General features: G+C 39.8%; 2 protein-coding genes across 2 annotated transcripts in view; both read right to left on the bottom strand.

Moving 5' to 3' along the window:
- LOC117043838 (androglobin-like) overlaps positions 1-10,676 on the bottom strand; it is a 53,690-nt gene extending 43,014 nt beyond the window's left edge. The window contains exons 1-7 of the mRNA XM_033143948.1: positions 10,609-10,676; positions 8,931-9,140; positions 7,406-7,545; positions 4,837-4,923; positions 3,417-3,616; positions 1,063-1,191; positions 149-243 (exon numbers count right to left, since the gene is read on the bottom strand). Coding sequence (XP_032999839.1) covers positions 149-243; positions 1,063-1,191; positions 3,417-3,616; positions 4,837-4,923; positions 7,406-7,545; positions 8,931-9,140; positions 10,609-10,620 — 873 coding nt within the window. The 5' untranslated portion in view covers positions 10,621-10,676. The remainder of the gene's footprint in view (positions 1-148; positions 244-1,062; positions 1,192-3,416; positions 3,617-4,836; positions 4,924-7,405; positions 7,546-8,930; positions 9,141-10,608) is intronic.
- A 406-nt stretch (positions 10,677-11,082) lies between these two features.
- LOC117044615 (androglobin-like) lies at positions 11,083-19,477 on the bottom strand. Its single transcript, XM_033145422.1, has 4 exons — positions 19,309-19,477; positions 14,148-14,325; positions 12,130-12,222; positions 11,083-11,130 (listed from the first exon to the last, which is right to left on the bottom strand). The coding sequence occupies exons 1-4, from the start codon at positions 19,380-19,382 to the stop codon at positions 11,083-11,085; spliced, it is 393 nt and encodes a 130-aa protein (XP_033001313.1). The 5' UTR covers positions 19,383-19,477.
- Between the last annotated feature and the right edge of the window lie 345 nt (positions 19,478-19,822).

Raw genomic sequence — 19,822 nt, 5'->3', positions numbered from 1 at the left:
CAACCCCAAACCTGAGCTGGACAGAGGCAGAAAATTGGTCTACAAACAGACGTTTTCACAAATATGTTTTGTGTTCTTTGTTGATATATTTGCTGTTTTTATTTGATTATTAGTTCATATTTTGAAGGCAAAATAAACAAAGCCTTACCATTTTCCCTAATACAAATATCTTTCTTTCAGACACATAAAGAGGCATATAGCAAGCATATACCACCATCTGTGGTTGCAGTGGTGTTGCAGAACCTATAAAAAGAACCCATTACATATTATTATTATTATTATTATTATTATTATTATTATTATTATTATTATTATTATTATTAAGATTTATATGCCGCCCATCAAAAGATTTCAGGGCAGTTCACAAGATAAAAATACATGATAAAACAAAACAAAAACAGTAACAAAAAAACCTCTGAAATGCTGCCACACATAATAGTTCAATATTATCATAAATATTATAGACCTTGTTAGGTGCTATGTTGCTATAAAGGCAAGAAATGAAACTTGATGTTCCAGTTAAGTAACCTTTCAGGCACAGATGAATGGAGCTACTTCAGAACAGTGGTTTCATGATCAGTTAGGGCTTTACACTTAAACAGCATACATTTTATTCACTTTTTTCTAGGGACTGATCTGCCTCTACCTGACCTCTTGTGCTTAGGGCAGAAAAAGAGCTAGGGAAACCATGGAAGGAACTAGCAACCTCCAAGTGAATTGTTCCATGTACCTTCCCAGCCACCACCTGCTTTTCCCACAACAAACCCAAAATTTTAGCGACATGTTCAGGATTGCAGTTTACCTGAAGAGGTTAACTTCTTCAGACCACCTAAAAGAAGATGAAGGGAACGTGGGGCAATATACACTTTCTCTGAGGCTGAAACCAACTGTGAAGTACTTTCTGCCTGCCTTTGGCATTGTGTTTCATGCAGACTGTTGTAATCTTTTGCAGTCTTATTTAGCTGAGGAAAAGCCTACAATTCTTAATTGTGAGCAGAAGTCAATAAAGTATTCGCTGTTGAGACCAGTTGTTACATACATCTAGGAACAATTATAATTTACCATCAAGAAACAGCTGGAGAGAATTTTGAAAGTCAGAAGACACACGTCCAGAATGAGGCCCTGGCCTAAATTTATCCCTTTCACCATCTTTGCTTCTCTTCTTTCCAACATCTTTTTGATCTTGCTTCTCTACCAAAGAAAGACAATGCATGTGTGAATTCTACCATACATGGTCACACAACACTCAGTGGTCCTTGTCTCAAGCAAAGGATAGTGCAGAAAACCGTGAACCAAAATTCATGCCTCTGTTTTAGATAAATGTTAAGTTCAAGATAAATCATGATTCTGTGTTCAAGGCAATCTTTACTAACGGCTCGCCACTCATACCTTATCTATAACCTTTCCAGGCAGTTTATTTTAACTAACTAACTAACTAACTAACTAACTAAATTTATATACCGCCTTTATCTTCCAAGGAGCTCAAGGTGGTGTGCATGGTTCTCCTCCTCCCCATTTCATCCTCTCAACAACCCTGTGAGGTAGGTTAGGTTAAGAGACGGGTTACTGGCTTAAGATCACCCAGTGAGCTTCATGGCTGAATGGGGATTCGAACCCTGGTCTCTCAGGTCATAGTCCAGCACCACCCATTAGCAACTAAGAGAATCAATAACCAGTGCAGAGGCTGTGATCTTCACAGATGCCCCCATGCAAAGACCCAGCAAAGACTGGAATCCCAATGCAGGGGCTTCGTGAGCAGATTATATGAGTCTCTCTGGAAAAGAACTAACACTATGCCTGTTTACTGGCCTGCCTAGCGGTTTTATAGCAGAACAAAGCACAAAGGATAAATAATAATCACCTTTCTTTCTTATTTAAAGTGTTTTTACAATGTACTTTCCTTTCTAAAAAAAACTTTAAGACACTTAACAGCAATATTGATAAAGACTATTCATATACAATAAAAATATGATGCTTATGCAAAACTATAAAATATTATAGAACATTATAGTAGTAAAATTACAGTAGGGATAAAAAAAATTACAAATCCCAGTAGCCTGGGTCCATGGAAAAATGTTTTCACCAAAAATAAGTTAATCTGGGCTTTTTGTGGCAAGGAATTCCAGAGGTAAGGCATGACGACAACAAAAGTCTTGACTACATACTGATCAACCACACTTAGTCATGGAGCAGAGCCTCTAAAGATCTAAGCAGCATGGGCAGGATTACAAGCATTTCAGGTCTTTAAAGGTGAGAGCCAGCATTTGCATTGTGCTCAGAAACAAATTGGAAGCCAATGAAGCAGCAGAGTCCAATGATTTTCTTTTATTTTTTAAAGAATCAAGTTAAGTAAAATTGTTTCTGCCACCATTTGCAGTAGATGAAGTTTCTGGACACTTTTCAAAGGCAGTCCTATATAAATTGCTGCAATAATCCAGTTTCAAGATAACTAAGGAATGTGTGAGGATGGTCAGCCTTTTCAAGGGAAGGGCAGAGCTGGCTCACAAGCCTAAGCCAAAAAAAACCCCACTCCTGGTCGAAGCTGCTATGTGCTAAAAGTAGAGCTCTCCTCAGTTTCCAAGGGCCAAACTTGACATGACCCCATTCCAAGCAATTAGAAAGTGCACTGTGTGTGTGTACACACACACACACACACACAGTATATATATATATATATATATATATATATATATATATATATATATATATATATATATATATATATATATATATATATATACATACATACAGAGAAAGAGAGAGAGAGAATATGTGACAGGAATTGGGCCACAAACAGAGATCCTTTACCTTCCTGTGGTTCCTGCTATTTACCTTATAAAAAAATCATGCAATTGCTATTGGTGCAAATGTTTTTGGCTCTAAACTATGTAATTTAAAGAAGAAAACCCCAGATAATATTTAAGACTAGATTAAAAAAATATTTATGTGGAGAATATTTTTTCTGTATCCTATTTGAGCAGTACTTACAACTAGACTTGCACATCACTATCCTGTGCACAATTAAATCTACTGAAATTTGACTGAAATCAACAAGGCTTAATGTATCTACTATGGCAGTGTACTGTATATTTACTCAGAAGTAAATCTCACTAAGTTCAGTGGTGCTGAGTTATCTGATGGCAGTCTTAAATTTTCAATCCAGCACACTGTTGCATTGATTTCAATGGGATTTAAAGGTACTTTATTGTGCACTGGATTGCAACCTTACATCGAACCTCAGTTCTCTCTCACATATACGCGTAACACCTTCAAGTCTGGTAACTAATTGGATTCCTTGGAATTTAATGTGATTATTTGACGCCTATACAGAAAAGTGCAAGGAAATAAAGATGTGGTTTCTCTGGCAAGAGCGTGTCCTTTGTTGTATATCATTTACAGTCTTTCTAATTTCATACCTTTGGCAGTTTTTTCAGGTTTCTCTACCTTTTCTGGTGGCTTAACAGTAGGTACGGCATCATTTTTAATGTCAGATGATTTTAGATCTTTTTTACTGTCTTGAAGTGACATCTTAAGTTCAGGAACAGATTCTTCCGGTAACTTAAATTCTGGCAATGTCTCTCTTAAGAATTCCCAAACTTTATCCATATATCCAGATCTTTAAAATATACATAAACATTACTTTGAAATGTAGTTCTGTCTGCTGTTTATTTACTGCATATGCATTATGCTAATCAAGTTTTTTTAAAAAAAATCTATAGGAGTCAAGTCAAGAAGCAACCATGCTGAATTTTACTACCATTTAAACAGTTTGGTTATGACTGGAACCATTCTAGTAACTCTTGGAACCTAGTGTCATCTAGAATGTATCCACTCCTTGAAAAGAAATGTAACCTATTTTTTTTTTTTAGAGTACTGAGAAAATAACAAAGACAAGAATAACAGTTTGCCAAAAGGTAAGGGACAAAGCAAAAGCAACCCCAACCAGGGGAGTAAAGTAGTGGAACAACGGCCACATGCCCAAGTCCTGCTGCTTGAGCCAGCCAATATGGTGTTGTTGTTTTTTGCAATGCTGGCTCTAAGCTGATACTGTTGAGGGGCTCTATGCTGGCACACCCATCAGGGGATAGAGCAGCTTTACATCTAGTGGATCTATGGCTGGTTCTGCTTTGTGCCTGCCCCACCCTCATTCTATGATTCTATAAGGCTATGTTTTGGAGCCCTATACTAACTACTGCAAACAGCCTTTCAAACCCCTGCACTTTTGGCAGCAATGGAGTCCTCCACTGGTGGAGGAACATCATCTTATCTTAACTCTCTCTAGCAGCACAGATCGGAAGGTTAGGATTACTCTGTAAACCCATTCAGAAATAACAAACAAAAAATTAAACCAAGCAGTTTCAAAATCAGATATTTAAAATGATCCCCTACAGCCTTGGACAGCACAATCCAATGTATGCTTGCTCAGATGAAAGCCCCACTGAGTTCAACAGGTCTAACTCTCAGGTAAGTGTGAATGTGAAATTAATTTAGGCTGGAATCCTATGCACACCATTAACTACTAGACAAACCCAACAAATAAAACATGTGTACAACAATTTTAAAAGGTAATATTTCACTAAAGGAGTCATAAAGTGATTAAATAGCGAGTGAGTATCGAGCAGGCAGAAAGGAAGACAAGAAAAAGACCCCAGCAACAATCAACTTATGATCTTTTAACTTTTTTATAAAAAAAAAATCACAGAGTTGAATTTGACTGCTTTTAAGTTTTGAGTCATACTGTGTATCTGTTCACCCCATCCCACCCCAAACACCAGATCAACCAAGTATACAGGATGCAAAGCTGAAAGAACTGCATATAATAAAAGTGGAACTTACTGGAGAGGAATAATTTCTGGTATCCATCCAGTAAGTGCATGGAGAACTGTGAATTCCCCCAGTTCCCTTTTTCCTACATCATTTATGCTAAAACAAATATAAATATGCATATAAGCAGATCAATATTCTATTCAGATATTAATTCCGTCACAACAGTCACTCATATCCTTCCAAATTCTTCATATTTCTTATATAATTTCCATTGCAAGCAAACAAGAATATTCACAAATCAGTTCACAGTACAGCTGCAGTCAGAGGGGTACAGGCCTCCTATCTTATCTTCCCAGAAACAAAATATAGCATCAGATAGGTATGGAGCATTAAGCAATTCAAGCTTTCAAAGGTTTGAAGCAAGCTTCCTCAACCTCGGCCTCCAGATGTTTTGAGACTACAATTCCCATCATCCCTGACCACTGATCCTGCTAGCCAGGGATCATGAGAGTTGTAGGCCAAAACATCTGGAGGGCTGAGGTTGAGGAAGCCTGGTTTGAAGAATTAGATCAAAAACCATGGCCAATGACTTTTTATTAGCAATACAATTTGCTGTAACTTAGTGAACAAATTCAGTTGACAAATTCCAAAGGAAAACTTACGTTAGCCAGCTAGTCTTAAGGTAACTGAAAAATGAAAATTTATCTTGAGCCATAAACTTTCATGACAATAAAGACATGCTTCCATATTAAATGTTCATCTATAAATCTATTTAAAATTGCCATTCTACATCTTCTCAGTAAAATTTTAACATATGAACACAAAGAGAGCCTGTTGGTTCAGGTCAATGGCCCATCTAATCCATCATCTTGTTCTCAGTGGCCATTCAGAAGCATGTGTGAAGCACACTGGAATTCAGAGGAATACTGCCTCTCACAATGGAGTTGGAATTCTGCTGCTATAACATCTACATTTCTTTAACGCCTTCATACAATTTTTTCATTATAATTGTTCCAAAGCTATGCAACTGAAACTGCTAGACACAAAGTTATAGAATTATTGGTCAAACAGGCTAATATGTAGGCTGGCAATGCAAATGTACTTTGTGTTATAGTTTTTGTGTTAGCTTTCCAACTGCCAACACAATTCATGATCTACAATGCAGTGAGCTCTATAACATATGCCCTCCTAACATCCTGAATCTTCCCCCCCCCCCCACTTTCCTAGCATTTCCTTGTTTGGGTGGCCTCGGGTTTTGAGATACCAGGTCTATAGCTACCATGCTGCCACAGACATAGGTTGAAGAGGGAAAGAATTCCATCAAGCCCCCTCCCGAGAGGATTCTAACTGCCATCAAGTCAGTTAAGGCAGCTGCCTTAGGGAAGAACGGTGGCAGAAGCTGCTCTGTCCTGCACATTGTTCAGCAGTTCTGCTCCTGGACCGGAGGAGAGGAGTGCTTCTGGCAAAGAAAGCCCTGGCCATAACTGCCTCTGACACCTGTGAGTAGATGCTGTTCTTCTACACAAACAGAATCTTATAAGTTATAAAGAACTGTATTAAGCTCCAGTTTGCTTCCCCACTCCACCTCGCTCCCCGACCACTCCTTTTCCCTCATGTGTCATCTTTTTAGATCATAAACCTAAGGACAGGGACCAACTTAAAGCTGATTTTTTAAAAAGTCACTTTGGCAACCTTTTTGGCTAAAGGGTGTAATATAAATACCTCATTAACAAAACAGAGCCTTAGAATCTACAACTGCAAAGGGGGTTCCGAAAATGGAAAGGGGCTTCCCCACTTCATTCTTCTTACTACAACTTCATGTTCACTTCAAAAAGCTTCACCTGAGAGTTGAAGGACCCCCCCCCCCCAATGGTGTTCATTGGGGTACAGGAGATTGCAGCAGAGGGAAAGGAAAATCAAGGACACCCTGGGCCTCTGTGGGATTGAAATTAAAGTGTTTGTTCATTAATGTAAATATAATCCAGTTGCATTTACATGTGGCACTAAACCATAGCTTATTGCTATGTGGATGAGCCTGAACAAGTCTGAGTAAAAGGTCTAAGCTAATGCACTGCCTTTTCTCCTTCTCCTGTATAGCTGAAAAGAGCCAAATTTAACTTTCAAAGAATCCCAGCTTAGCATTATGTTCAAACCGGAGTTCCCGTTTAAAACAAACTCTGGTTAAGTTTCAGAAGAATACAAATTCAAACCACGGGTTATGAAGCTCAGTTCTTAAAACTAACCAGTTTGTTTTAAACCAAGGTTCTTGGTTCAGCAATAACAATAAGCTGGGATTCTTTAAAAGTGGGACTAAACTCTGCCAAAGTCCTCCTCCCAGATGTGCAAGAGGAGTAAAGCAGGGAGGATGTAAGCTAATGCTGCAGTCAGACATTTCAGGCTCATCCATGTAGCATTAAACTATGGCTTAGTATATTATGTGTTAACATACCCACTGACTTTGGGTGCAGCTGAGGATCTTCCTTTGTTTACTATACAGTATTTTATAGGGTTCAAAAAGCACCCCTAGCAATTCATTCATTCTTAACAAACAAGCATCCACCCTATGTATTAAATTCTAGCTTTGTTGCCCATAGCTCTATTTTAATCTCAAAACAGACACAAAGCTTAGAAAACATACTCATTGTTTGCTAGTTTAATTATGGCTTTGGATAATATCAATGGCCAAAGTTCAATTTCACATGTTGTTACTGGAAGCAGCATATCATTGTCTTCATTGAAAGGTATGCTGTCATCCACAATGATCTTTCGCCAGCTACCCTGCAAAAGAGAAAGGAAATTAAATGTGATTAGGTGGCAATGAAAAATAGTGCCAGCATGAAAATCTGTGTGACCTTCCAAGAACTTGACCCTCATTATAGATAATTTTAATAAACAGGGAGATCAAATATGAGAGTCCAGTAGATTCCATCTGCACAATGGGAAGCAACACTGCTAGTACTTTAGAAATTGTTTGCGGGGTACTAATGAGCTATTCCTCAATTGTCACTTCTCATATGTTCTTCACCACTGCAAAACTATGTTCTCAGAACTAAAAGGATTAGTTGGAACATTCTCATCTTATAAAAGCATAATGATAAAAGCAGTTTGTCATCTATCATTATTACTCATATGAAGTGGAAGTATGGGATGGGACAAAGTGTGCTACTCAGATGCCACTGAACAACCATTGAGGGAGAATGTTATTGCAATGTTCTGCTACTTTGGGAATGGCTTGTTATGCTTCCATAGCAATATATTAGAATCCACTTTTCTGGACCTTTCCAAAGCATCTGGAACAAGGAAAAAATATTTCCTCCTATGCTGTATATATAGGACATCTCACATATGGGATTGCACTCCTTTTCAATACATGGATTGTATCGGCCTGAATCTACATTCACCTAAGTGTGGTTTCTCCTTAACATCAAATGGTTTAGTTATTTTAAATGTTACTATAATTTATATGCTTTAATGTTGGGTTTTGAATAGCTTGTGGGCACAACTTAAATTTTAAAATGTATAATTTCTTGCTGAAGTGGTAGAAATTTGTTTCAGCTTGTGCTATCTCTTTATATTCATGCATCATATACTGGTCAGTATTTTGGTTCAATATTTGTCATTCATTTATTAAAATCATTGGCCATGCTGGCTGAGGTTGATGGGAGTTGCAATCCAATAACATCTGGAGAGTTGTAGCTTCCCCAACCTAAGTCTATAGGAAGCATTGGATTTCCTTTTCTGCAGACCATGTCAGATCTCAGAGAGACGTAGAGAGATCCAACCCTCCCTGTCATTGCAGAAGCGTCCACAGCCTCTGTGTGGAAAGGGATGAAAGGGGTCTGTGCTGGGGGAAGGCACTGATTCAAAGGATTCCTAGCCTGTCCAATTCTCTGGCACACCCACCCCTACAAACCAAGAAGAAACCCATGCCAGTTTTGGAGCTACTAATGAGAGGAAAACTGTAAAATAAAATAATAAACAGAAGAAGGACATAAGAGTGCAAGAACCTCACTTCCACCCTTCCAGCGAAAGATCATTAGGCCTTTGGATGAGGCCACTCAAAGGCTTTCAGCCTTCAAACACCCCTCCCCACAACAGGATTGCAACCTATGTAAAATAAATGATGTGCATAATATATACTAAAAAGACTGATGCATACTTACCATCCAATAAAGCTTTACCACGTATTTTCCATAGCTATTGTACAATGGCATATGTCCCTTGATAGCTTTGCATAACGAGTATATATGTTCCCATGGCTTCCACGAAAGCTGAGGTGCTTCATTTGCATTAGCTTTAGGATCGGGACTCAAAGCAGGTGCATTATACAATTTCCAAACTGCATAGATTTCACTTATTATCCATCTTATCAGCTGATGTCATGTTTTTTGGGGGTGGTGGAGGAAATAACAGAAGTCAGTTTGGTTCACAATACATAAATATATACACATATAGTCTAACTACTTTAAAATGCAATACATAATGATAACAATACCATTTAATTGTACAGAAGCTAATAAAGCAAGTGCTGCAGAGAGAAGTCTGTGCTCAACACAGCAGAATCTAAGCACCAATATGACATGAGAGAGAAGGGTATGGGAGACAGAAAGACAGATTAAAAGGTGCAGAGAGTACTTTATTTATAAACCACCAGGCCTTTATAAAAGTAGACAATCAATGCTACAGAAGAAAAATCAAAATAAAGCAGGTAAGACTTTTCCAGATGAATTTATTGAGGGATCTCTTCCTGGATCACATACAGCAGGTGGTGTGTCAGTATTAAGAAATCTGAAACCAAGAGAACCTAAAGTAGCAAGCATGATCCGGAACCAAATGTGGCCATACATTTGCAAAATAATGTTGTTAGGGAGAAGGAGCAGAACCCTGTCATCTGGGAGAATAGACGACTCCTTTCCTCTCCTGTCACCACACAGTTGTTGTTCACCACCAGCAGCTCTGACAGCCTGGATCATATGTGCATGGGGACAAAGTGGAAGATCCTGTATGTTGTTGTGGGTGAACAGCATCCAGTCTCTAGACTGGGGCCAAGAACTTGATATTCAGCCTAGTAATAGATTAGTTAATTTTAACTAAAGCATAAGGCAGGCTTCCTCAATCTCGGCCCTCCAGATGTTTTTGGCCTACAACGCCCATGATCCCTAGCTAGCAGGACCAGTGGTCCGGGATGATGGGAATTGTAGTCTCAAAACATCTGGAGGGCCGAGGTTGAGGAAGCCTGGCCTAAGGTATTCTAGTATGTAGCCCTTCCTTAATTAACAGTTCAAGTCTATTCTTACGTACTCAGAAGCAAGCCTTACTGGGTTCAGGGTTACATACTCCTAGGTAAGGTGCAATCCAAATGTAGGTATGTATGCTTAAGGCCAATGACATCAATGACACCCCAACATGCTTAAATTCACCTGGATCCCCCCACTTTTCCCTTTCAGTAGCTCCCCTATAACACCAAACCCCTCGTTAAAATTTCCCAAAGATGGAAATCGTTCTCAATCCATGTTATCATATTTTTTTTCATATAAGCTACCTCTTCAGCAGCTGGCACTCTACCCCCAAGCTGATTTTTTAAACTCAGTTCATTTTGAATTTTAAAGTAGCTCAAGGTAGCTTATACCATTTTGAAAATGTAAGTGCACTCAATCTTCCCTTCATTTAATCCTCCTTCTGTGGCATCACCTGCAACAGGTCACTTCACCTTGCAGCATGGTAGAGCCATCCCTGCCCTATCAAAGGCATTTTACCTGTTTTATGACAACATCAAATGTCTCCTCCATTCATCTACACAATTAATATGTTTTCTTTTTAAAGAAGAGATCGTACACATACCTCACTGCCCATTAAATGTTCATTGGGTGAAAAAAGGTCAAACCACGTTTCATTTTTCACCACCACAGGCACCTAAAAAGATAATTGTAATTCTTTTATTAAAATGTTTATGAAGGCTTAAAGGTAAAGGTAAAGGGACCCCTGACCATTAGGTCCAGTCGTGTCCGACTCTGGGGTTGCGGTGCTCATCCCGTGTTACTGGCTGAGGGAGCCAGCGTACAGCTTCCAGGTCATATGGCCAGCATTTCTAAGCCGCTTCTGGTGAACCAGAGCAGCGCATGGAAACGCCGTTTACCTTCCCGCTGGAGCGGTACCTATTTATCTACTTGCACTTTTGACGTGCTTTCAAACTGCTAGGTGGGCAGGAGCAGGGACCGAGCAACGGGAGCTCACCCCGTCGTGGGGATTCGAACCGCCAACCTTCTGATCGGCAAACCCTAGGCTCTGTGGTTTAACCCACAGTGCCACCCGTGCTTATGAAGGCTTATACATGTTCAAAATCTTGAAATAATTTATAACTGCCTACAAAATGTTATTCAAAAGTTAAGAAAGGTAATTGAAAGTAATCAATGCTAAAATTCTGAAAAAGACTGATGAACTGTTGTTGAACTGAGTATGGACATTAGTGAAATAATCAGCGGGCAACATACAATAGCATGATAGCGGCATTGTTTCCCATGGTATACATGTCCCCCCCCCCCAATTGTTATACACTGGTCAGGCAAGTTTTGAAGGCAAACACCCGCAAAACCTTTGAATATAAATAACAGTGGGATAGTTAAACAATACTGGCCCAGATTGGACAATGTTTGAGGAGGAAAGTCATCTACAAGCTTCTCAAAATTGGAGGTGTATGAGGATGTGACTGTAATTATGTTTCTACCATTGCACTATTCTCTCCCCTACTCAAACAACTTGGGAACGGGCAGGAACAAATGGTGATGATCATAATGATGCCTCTGAAATGGGCACCCCTGAACCCCCACCACTACAACTTTGCAGGCAGCAAAATGACTGACAGGCAATTCCCACATTCTTTCTACTACCACAACACAGACATTTTTAAAGAGCCTTTCAAGTAGCCCCTGCTCCATGTGGCTGGCAGGCAGAAAAACAAAATACAGTAAACAGAGCGGCTAAAAAATAAAACACAAGCTGGAAAAGTGCACTAAAGGGGAGGGGAAAACAGAAACTCTATAGGACTCAATGGATTCATGTTGTCTGGTGTCCAAACAACTCACTTACCAATCACAGCTCTGACTTCACTCACTGTCTAAAAATACTGACAGGCAGGAGAGCCAGGCTGGCTATTTTCACAGAAATGGATTATAAGGATATCTGCATATTTTGCTTCGTAACTGTCTTTCTAGGAAGGGAGACACTTTCTTTCTTTCTTTCTTTCTTTCTTTCTTTCTTTCTTTCTTTCTTAGAAAAGTCTTAATCTGATGGGGGTACCAATGGGTGCAGGGTTAGCAACCCCTGCTGTAGAAAATAAACATCAAATAACAAACATATTCTCACCTTAGTGACTAAGATTTCTTGTGGCCTTTTCCAGAAACTAACTTTTAAAGAAGGGGGCATTTCAATTTTTCCTTCTGGATCTTCAAAGAAATGCTGTAAAAAGCATTCATTTACAATATATATAACAATTATATGCTTATCCTGAAGAAATTCAATTACACACTATTCAAAGACAAGTTGCAAACTTTTGACTTGCAAGTCTTTTTTAGTAGCATACCTAATATTATAATATTCTAATAGTGATAAACAACCAAAGCTTAAACAATTGATAGAAATAAAAGAACACTTGTATGAAATGCAAAATATCAATTATTTTTAATTCTGAATTTTTATAGATGGCATAACAACAACAACTATATAAGGAAAACAACAATGTGTGTTGTAGAGACTAGCATTAAAAGACTAGCATTAGAAGAGCATAAATAGCTCCACAGTAACTCATGACACCAACTATCTATACTTTCCAGAAATAACTGAAGACGTGTTTTTTTTTACAAGCTTTTCCAGCTGCCTTAGGGTTTTATGCTGCATTGTTTTAAAACCTATCTTTTATTCTTTGCCATAAAATTATTTTTGCTGTTTTATGATGTTTGTCAATTTCCTTGAGACACATGTAAAAGGCCATTCAGAAATATATAATCAACACCAGCATCATGATCATCATTAATCTGGGGCATGTACCAGTCAAAGTCTGATACTTTTAAGCAGGAGTAAACTACCGGTATTTTGTTTGCTGCACACATCGTGATAATTACACAGATAGCTCTGGGAAGTGTGATGGGTCTCAGGCTTCTTCTCAGTCCTGGAACTATTGCAGAGTGGGGGGAGAGAGAGAAGAGGAAGCCTGGAATTTGTTTTGGCTCTGTGCTTGCCAAGCACTGGAAAACAAATCTCTGCCTCTACCCTAAAGCTCGGGAGATAGAGGAAGAAGGCAGAAGCATGTTGGCTTGGCTTTGTGCTTGCCAGTCACTTGGAGAGCACAGAGCTGCACAAGCCTCTTTACCCCTTCCGCATGGAGCCGTTGAGGGGCGGGAGCTCATTATTACTATGCGTAAAATCCCTCTCAACGCTTTCCAGCTCATAGCTTGGAGTGGGAGAGAACAGCAGATAGTAATCATTGAGAGCCTCACACTGTGTCTTGAAAGCACAGCACCAAGTCAGTTACAAGACTTTGACCCTTAGGGGAAGGTGTATGATACCAGAGACCACAACATTTTGGTTGCCCATGAATATCAGCCAAAAATTGGGGAGCTCAACTTTTAAATCTTACTGATTTTAATATAGAATATAACACAGATGTACACACATCTGAGCAGTTCAACCAAAAAGTGCTTAACTTTGGCTGGACCCTACCAGCATATCCAAAGTTACTGGTGCCCTGACTCAGAAATTCCTCATTTACAGACATTCTCCTTCTACTGCTGGTGTGAAAACCTCCAGCAGTAGCTGTCTGCCCACCTAGGCAAAGCTGGGACCATCACCATAGTGTAGCCTCCCCAACAGGCAGCATTCTTCTTAGTCAAAGATACCAGCAGAGGTAACTTTGCACAATCCTGATCAGGGGTATAATTCACTGTAGTGCTAACAAGGTCCTTCTATCAGTTCAGTGCTCTCCTTCCTCTACATGCTGTTCTGGGAGTTCTCCTGGTGGTTTCAAGGGAGGCGTGAGGGCACACAGAGGGAGGAGAGGGTGCTGAGATAACCACTGCAGTAGTCAGAGTCCTTTTGCTGGCTTCCACTAGCAGCTGCGTTATGACTGGTGCCCACATCACTCTCTTAAAATGCAAAAATGTGACCACTAATTGGCAATGCTTGACCTAAGGTATGATTCAGAAATAGCTAAGCACTTTTAACTTTAATATTAGTTTAATGAAAAGCCTCTTTGCATTACTAGAATGGTGAGCGCTCATTCATTGATGAAACTTTAAAAGGTGTGCTTAAGAAGATACAGTGTTAATACATATTTTCATATACTGATGAATCTGAAAGAACTTTTCTGATTACTACAGAAAACTTACTAAAATAGGACTTCTTCCAGCTTTATCTTTTTCCTTTGCACCTTTTCCTGCATCCCACTTCTCTGCATTGATATCTACTTCGTTCCATTCTGGCCAGATAGGAAATCTTGGCTTCCTAGACTCACCCAAAGCACCTTGAGGGTTTACAGCAGAGGCTGATCCAGTGACACCCCAAAGGCTGAAATAAAATGTTAGCATGAGAAGAGAACTTGCAGTTAGTTACATGGTAATCAACTTCCAAATTTTCTTATTCTAATTTCAGTTTCATACTGTTGACAAGCACATTATCTTCATTTTGAACCCCATGCAAGTACTACCACTACAAATAAAATGAAGAGATAAGAAATACTTCATTTGAGCAGCTTATCATATGTGCCTTATGACTGACATAGCTCACAGTCCCTCAGAAAAAGTATAAACAATTATCATTTCTACAACCAAAACAAGAATCTTGTAGTAATGGGAACAGCATTTTTTTTAAAAAAAAAATCTTTATTTTCCCAAGAATGACCCTGGGAAAGATGCTATGATGAAATACAATTCCCATTGGTCATTCACAAGGATGAACGCTGTTGGGTTGCTGCTTATTGTAGCTCTGCCACTACTTGATGTAGCAGCAAGTTTTTTTGGTTTTTGTTGTGTTTCTACAAGACAGATCACAATGCTCTACTGCATGATCAGAAAACCCACCTGAAAACACACACTGCTCCCCTTCCAGTCTTAAAAAAATGCCTGCAACTTTTATGGGAGACAAATGACCCCAAATAATGAGGGGGGCATTTTTGTCCAAGCCTACTAGCGAGTTGACAGGGAAACAGCGAAAACTCTACTAGCACTAGCATCCAATTGAAGAGCCATGTACCTCTGAGCTGTTTGACATTCAAAGTGAGATTGTTTGCTCAGCATTATGCCAGTTTGATAATCAAGGGTGCCTTATTGACAAACAGTATACACCACCCCTTCACCAAGCTCAAATAAATGCTTTACATAATATAAATGTTCACTGGGGCTGCGACTAAGTCTGCACCTGCACAGAGAAGTAGACTTTGCTCTTGCACTGCTTTTCATTTCTACCACCTCACCCTTTGAGGAGCTATCAATGGAACCTTAATATCCATTTCAGTTGTGGTTTCCCATCTGTGGAATACTCTTCCCAGTGAGGTCTGCATGACATATTTTTGGTGCTAGGTGAAGACCTTTTCCAAAGCTGAGCTGATTTTGTTCTGCTGCTAGTGTGCTGCTGAAAGTTTCCTGCAGATGTTACCCAGGGAATGGGAGGGTGCATTAACTGTAGGTGTTTCCATGAGAAGGTATGGAGAATGCATGAGAATGTTAATGTTTTATATGACTTTTTAACAGTATAATGTATTTATGTTTATGTTCTTAAATGTTAAGTCCCTTGGAGACCTTGATAACAAGTGACTAATAAAAATTAAAAATACTGTAAAAAATAACCCAAATGGACCAACAATTGAATCTTACTTTGACAGTGCCAGGACAACACCACTACCATAACTGGGTGAAGCAGGCTAGCTTAGGGGACCTAGGACTATTTTGGGGAAGATGGAGACTGCTGCCTTGCCTCCTCCAGCATCTGAGCCAACTGACTTGAGATAATTACTCTGAGATAATCACAAATAATACTGTGAAACAGTTTGAACATATGAACATAGCAATAACCATTTTAATTAAAGCAATACAAATCTTGACTCCTGGATGTGCTACTTTCATTACCAGACAAAATATTTAAGCTACATTTATATATAAGGTAGCTACTGTCAGTGCACCCAGTTCCAGTTTCAGATTCAGACTAGTTTCTAAGTACCTACTATTAAAATTATTTCCATAAAATGTCTATAAAGACCGTAGTAATTACTTTCTTTAACATGTCTTCATTATTGTACCTCTAAGGCAAACATCAAGAGAAATTAACAAAGAAGGTGAAGTTCAAGACAGCAGACAAGCAGATTTTCCAATATCTTCCCATTGTGTAACAGTCTGTAGGGTGGTGGTAATTCATTTCCTCTTATTATATTGAATAGTGACAGCTCCTTAGATAACAGTTTGTGTCTTTATTTACTTCAAAAAGACATAGGCTACTGTAGAGCTGGAAAATGTGTGGAAATGGGCAACCAAATGTTCATAGGGCTGGAACCACATCTCTAAGAGGAAAGGTTCTTCCCCACTTTCATATTAGACAAGACAGCATTTGGGGATTTTCAGACTTATGGAAAGCATGTTCATTAGTTCAATTTTTAAAAGCTGGAAGGCTTCCTAATACATTCCAGGTGCTTTATTTATAACATACAGACTTAAATATTCAATATTATGCATACAGACATATGCCAACAAACTAGGAGAAAGAAACTGACTACTTTTTAATCCAGGAAAATCTTCTCAAAAGTCAGGGTGGAGAATCTGCGGTCGAGTATATCTCAAACTCTATATTTTAACTGGAAAAGTTGGGGGTCATCTTATACACCAGAAAATACGGTATGTATTTATAGTTAAAAATGCCACTTAATAGATAACAACAAGCTGCCATCAACCTCTTGATTTAAATACTATCTACAGTTCAGCAGTAACTAAACTTAAATATTTCCTGACAGCTGGGGCCAGAAGGCTTAGCTGGTGGTTTGTCAAAGTAGAAGAGAGATATGCTGCTCTGACCTGACACTATTTCGAGTACAGCTTTGTAAAAGACTTCATATATATATCCTTTTGGATATATAAGCAGTGACTTGACTAAGGTCAATCTGCAGAACAATGTCAGGATTGGTTGTTGTTGTCATTAGGTTATTCGTTCAAGGGTTTCTTCTCCACTTTCATATTAGACAAGACAGCAAAACAATCCATCAATAACAAAGAAACTGAGCTTGGAAACTTCTGCCTGCTGAACTTGAAAAGGACCCAGGACATATATAGAGCACAGCTGTTGGGTGTGCTCTACTTTTTAAAATAAATTTGGAAAGCAGACAATTATATCACATTTAGTACTACAGGTACATTCTATTTCCTGTTCACCCCCAGGTTCCCCCCTTGTACCCTTTTCAAGAGGACTAGGAGTGGGTGAGGCCTCTTTATGCTATATTAGTAAATAAATGAATTGGATAAAAGTGGATAAATACCCCAAAGACTTGCTTATCAGTGGCCACTAACCATGATGGATGTAAGTGTATTTGACACTTCTCAGCTGCTGAGAATAGCTGTCATTATCTTGTGTTGGGGCATCTGGCTAGCCACCATCAAATCCACAGTGCTAGAATTGATGGCTTTTTAGCATGACCCTGCACAATTATTATTACCAATCAGCTACTGGTTTAACCAACACCTGCTGAAATTCTGTTCCAGCCCTTCCAAAAAAATAGTAAATATGATTAGTTCTCAGATAGGCATGACATGTCTTCTGGCCACACAATCAGTCTTTACACTCCTTTCTTTCTGCATCAGAAGACATTAGTATTCAAGGCTCAAGAAAAGTATGAGAGCTTTCTGATATAGTAACTTATTTAATTCCCAGTTACCAGGAAACAGCTGAAACAGCTTGATATACTCATTCAGAAGTTCCTGGAGACAGACGTGGCATCTCCTCTTTTAGTTTATTAGGGGGAGCGGTGGTGAGAGAGGCAGACACACATCACTGAAGACAAAGAAAATCCAAGGCTTACAAAACCAAAGAGACAGTACAACACCCAGCAATTTGGTACTGTACCCAGAATCTCAATAGCACTCATTCAACACCACTAACTGATGACAGTTCTTCCATATTTCATATGAATTCACTCTTAACCACGGCAGGTATGCTTACTGTGTACCAACAAGGTGCACATAACGTGAAGAGGAAAGTCTGTTTGGAAACATGCAGCAGACCCAGAGAGCTGCAGTTAACCTTATCTTCCCAAAACATATCCCCAAGTGTTTTGAAATCATAAGAAAAGCCCTGCTGCATCAAACAAAAGGTTCATCTAGTCCAACCAAATACTTCCTGGAATCCACAAGCAGAGGGTATAAGCAATAGCTCTTCCCTGTTGTTTATGATTCCTCAGTGTCCAATATTCAAAGATATACGTTCTTCAAACATGGAGGATGCCCCTAGCTATTAAAGCTAATAGCCACTGATAAACATATCCTCTATGAATTTTAGTAATAAAAAAGCTACCAATGCTAGCAATCACCACTGCATTCTGTGGTAATACATTCTGCAAGTTAATGTTTTGAGTAAAATAGTCCTTCCTTTCATCTATCCCAGGCCTACTGCCAATGAACTTCATTGAAATTAAGAGCCTCTCCTTCCTACTTTATATGCTGCCCTTAACGTACATCTGTGCAAACAAGGAAACACAGCTACTGCTTTTAAGTGTGGCTGACTCTACTTGACCCCTACTGCTCTCCCTGCCTCTAACCTGCCTGTGTTGGATTCCACCCAGACTACATTTTCTGGGAACAGAGCAACACTTCTGTAGCAAGTCTGCATATTCCATACAAGAAAAATCTTTGACACTTCTAAGATACAGCACCCATATTTTTTTTAAGGAAAAGTAGAAAGTGGAAGGATAGTTGGAGTGAAAAAGCCCAGGTTCAGTCTCTGCTCAGCCTTCACACTCACCCAGGCAAATTCCTGCACCTGTTGTTAAGGTCTGGGAAACGGAAGTGTATATGTCACACGACAAGCTCCTTCCCAAGTTTCTTGAAGGAAGGGAGAGGTAATAAATGAGCAATCTACACAGAATCGTTTAAGGTTTTGGGTCCCACCCAATCCCAGGTGCTGCAGGTCCTCAAGGATCAAAATAAAGCCACCGACAGCCGCAAAGTACATGTGGCAGATATGGCATGTGGCCTAGAAACAAGAATCAAGGACATTTGGCACAGGCAAGACTTACTTGATGTACAGCTTAGATATAGCTAAACTGCAGCTGGAAAGAAAAATATTGATCATCATACGCTCAACCTTTCCCTAGACCCCAGACACTGCGGGTATGCTTTGACAAGGATAGTGCACTCTGCACGCGCCCAGAAACACTCTTTCCCGCTGTTATCGCTTCACATCTTCCAGGAGCGAGTCCTTAACCTTAGAAACAGGAAAACAGAAAGAGGCGGCGAGGTGTGGGCAACCCGCAAGGAATGGGGGCCGCCTGAGAAGCGGAGGGTATTGGAGCCTTACTCTTTAGGGGCGAAGGGCGTCTGGAGAACGTTGTTGCTCTTCACCAGCTCCTTCTTTTTGCTTAACTTCGACATGCCAGGCTCCCTTAGACGAGCTTCAGCGTCGCCGCAATATCTCGCCTCCCTCAGGCGTCGGCGTCCATTCCGTTGCTAAGAGACGCCGACTCAGCCGCAAAGATAGAAACGGGGCTTGAGTGACACGCATCGCGTACTTCCGGCACAATAAAAAGCATAGGCAGCTTGAGACGCCCACACCAGCCTCGCAAACATCATTGCCCACTTCCGGTCCGGAACCGTTCCTCCAAAGCACAGTAGATAGGGAATGTTCTTTACCATAGAGCTGCCGCCGGGTAGACAAACGCCTCCCTGAGTCCATAGAGATAATAACACGCGCCTCCTAGCTTCCTGTTATTATTTATCGTTTGTATTTTTACGCTGTTGGGCGAAAAGCCCGACGAGTGAACAAAGCCGGAGGGCAAGGGGTTCGCGCTCAGCTGAGCGCAGAGAGGACGGTG

This window comes from Lacerta agilis, chromosome 3 (genome assembly GCF_009819535.1).
Source record: "Lacerta agilis isolate rLacAgi1 chromosome 3, rLacAgi1.pri, whole genome shotgun sequence".
Taxonomy (NCBI): Eukaryota; Metazoa; Chordata; class Lepidosauria; order Squamata; family Lacertidae; genus Lacerta; species Lacerta agilis.
Note: the sequence above shows the minus strand (reverse complement) of the source record. Positions and strands in the feature narration are given on the sequence as shown.

What these genes read in the sequence shown, in the direction of transcription:
- LOC117044615 (XM_033145422.1), bottom strand. Translation starts at nt 19,382, where the DNA reads ATGTCGAAGTTAAGCAAAAAGAAGGAGCTGGTGAAGAGCAACAACGTT. An exon ending in ACGCCCTTCGCCCCTAAAGA is followed by an intron (nt 14,326 to 19,308) that starts GTAAGGCTCCAA and finishes ATTTTATTTCAG; the next exon opens with CCTTTGGGGTGTCACTGGAT. An exon ending in CTGGAAGAAGTCCTATTTTA is followed by an intron (nt 12,223 to 14,147) that starts GTAAGTTTTCTG and finishes TGCTTTTTACAG; the next exon opens with CATTTCTTTGAAGATCCAGA.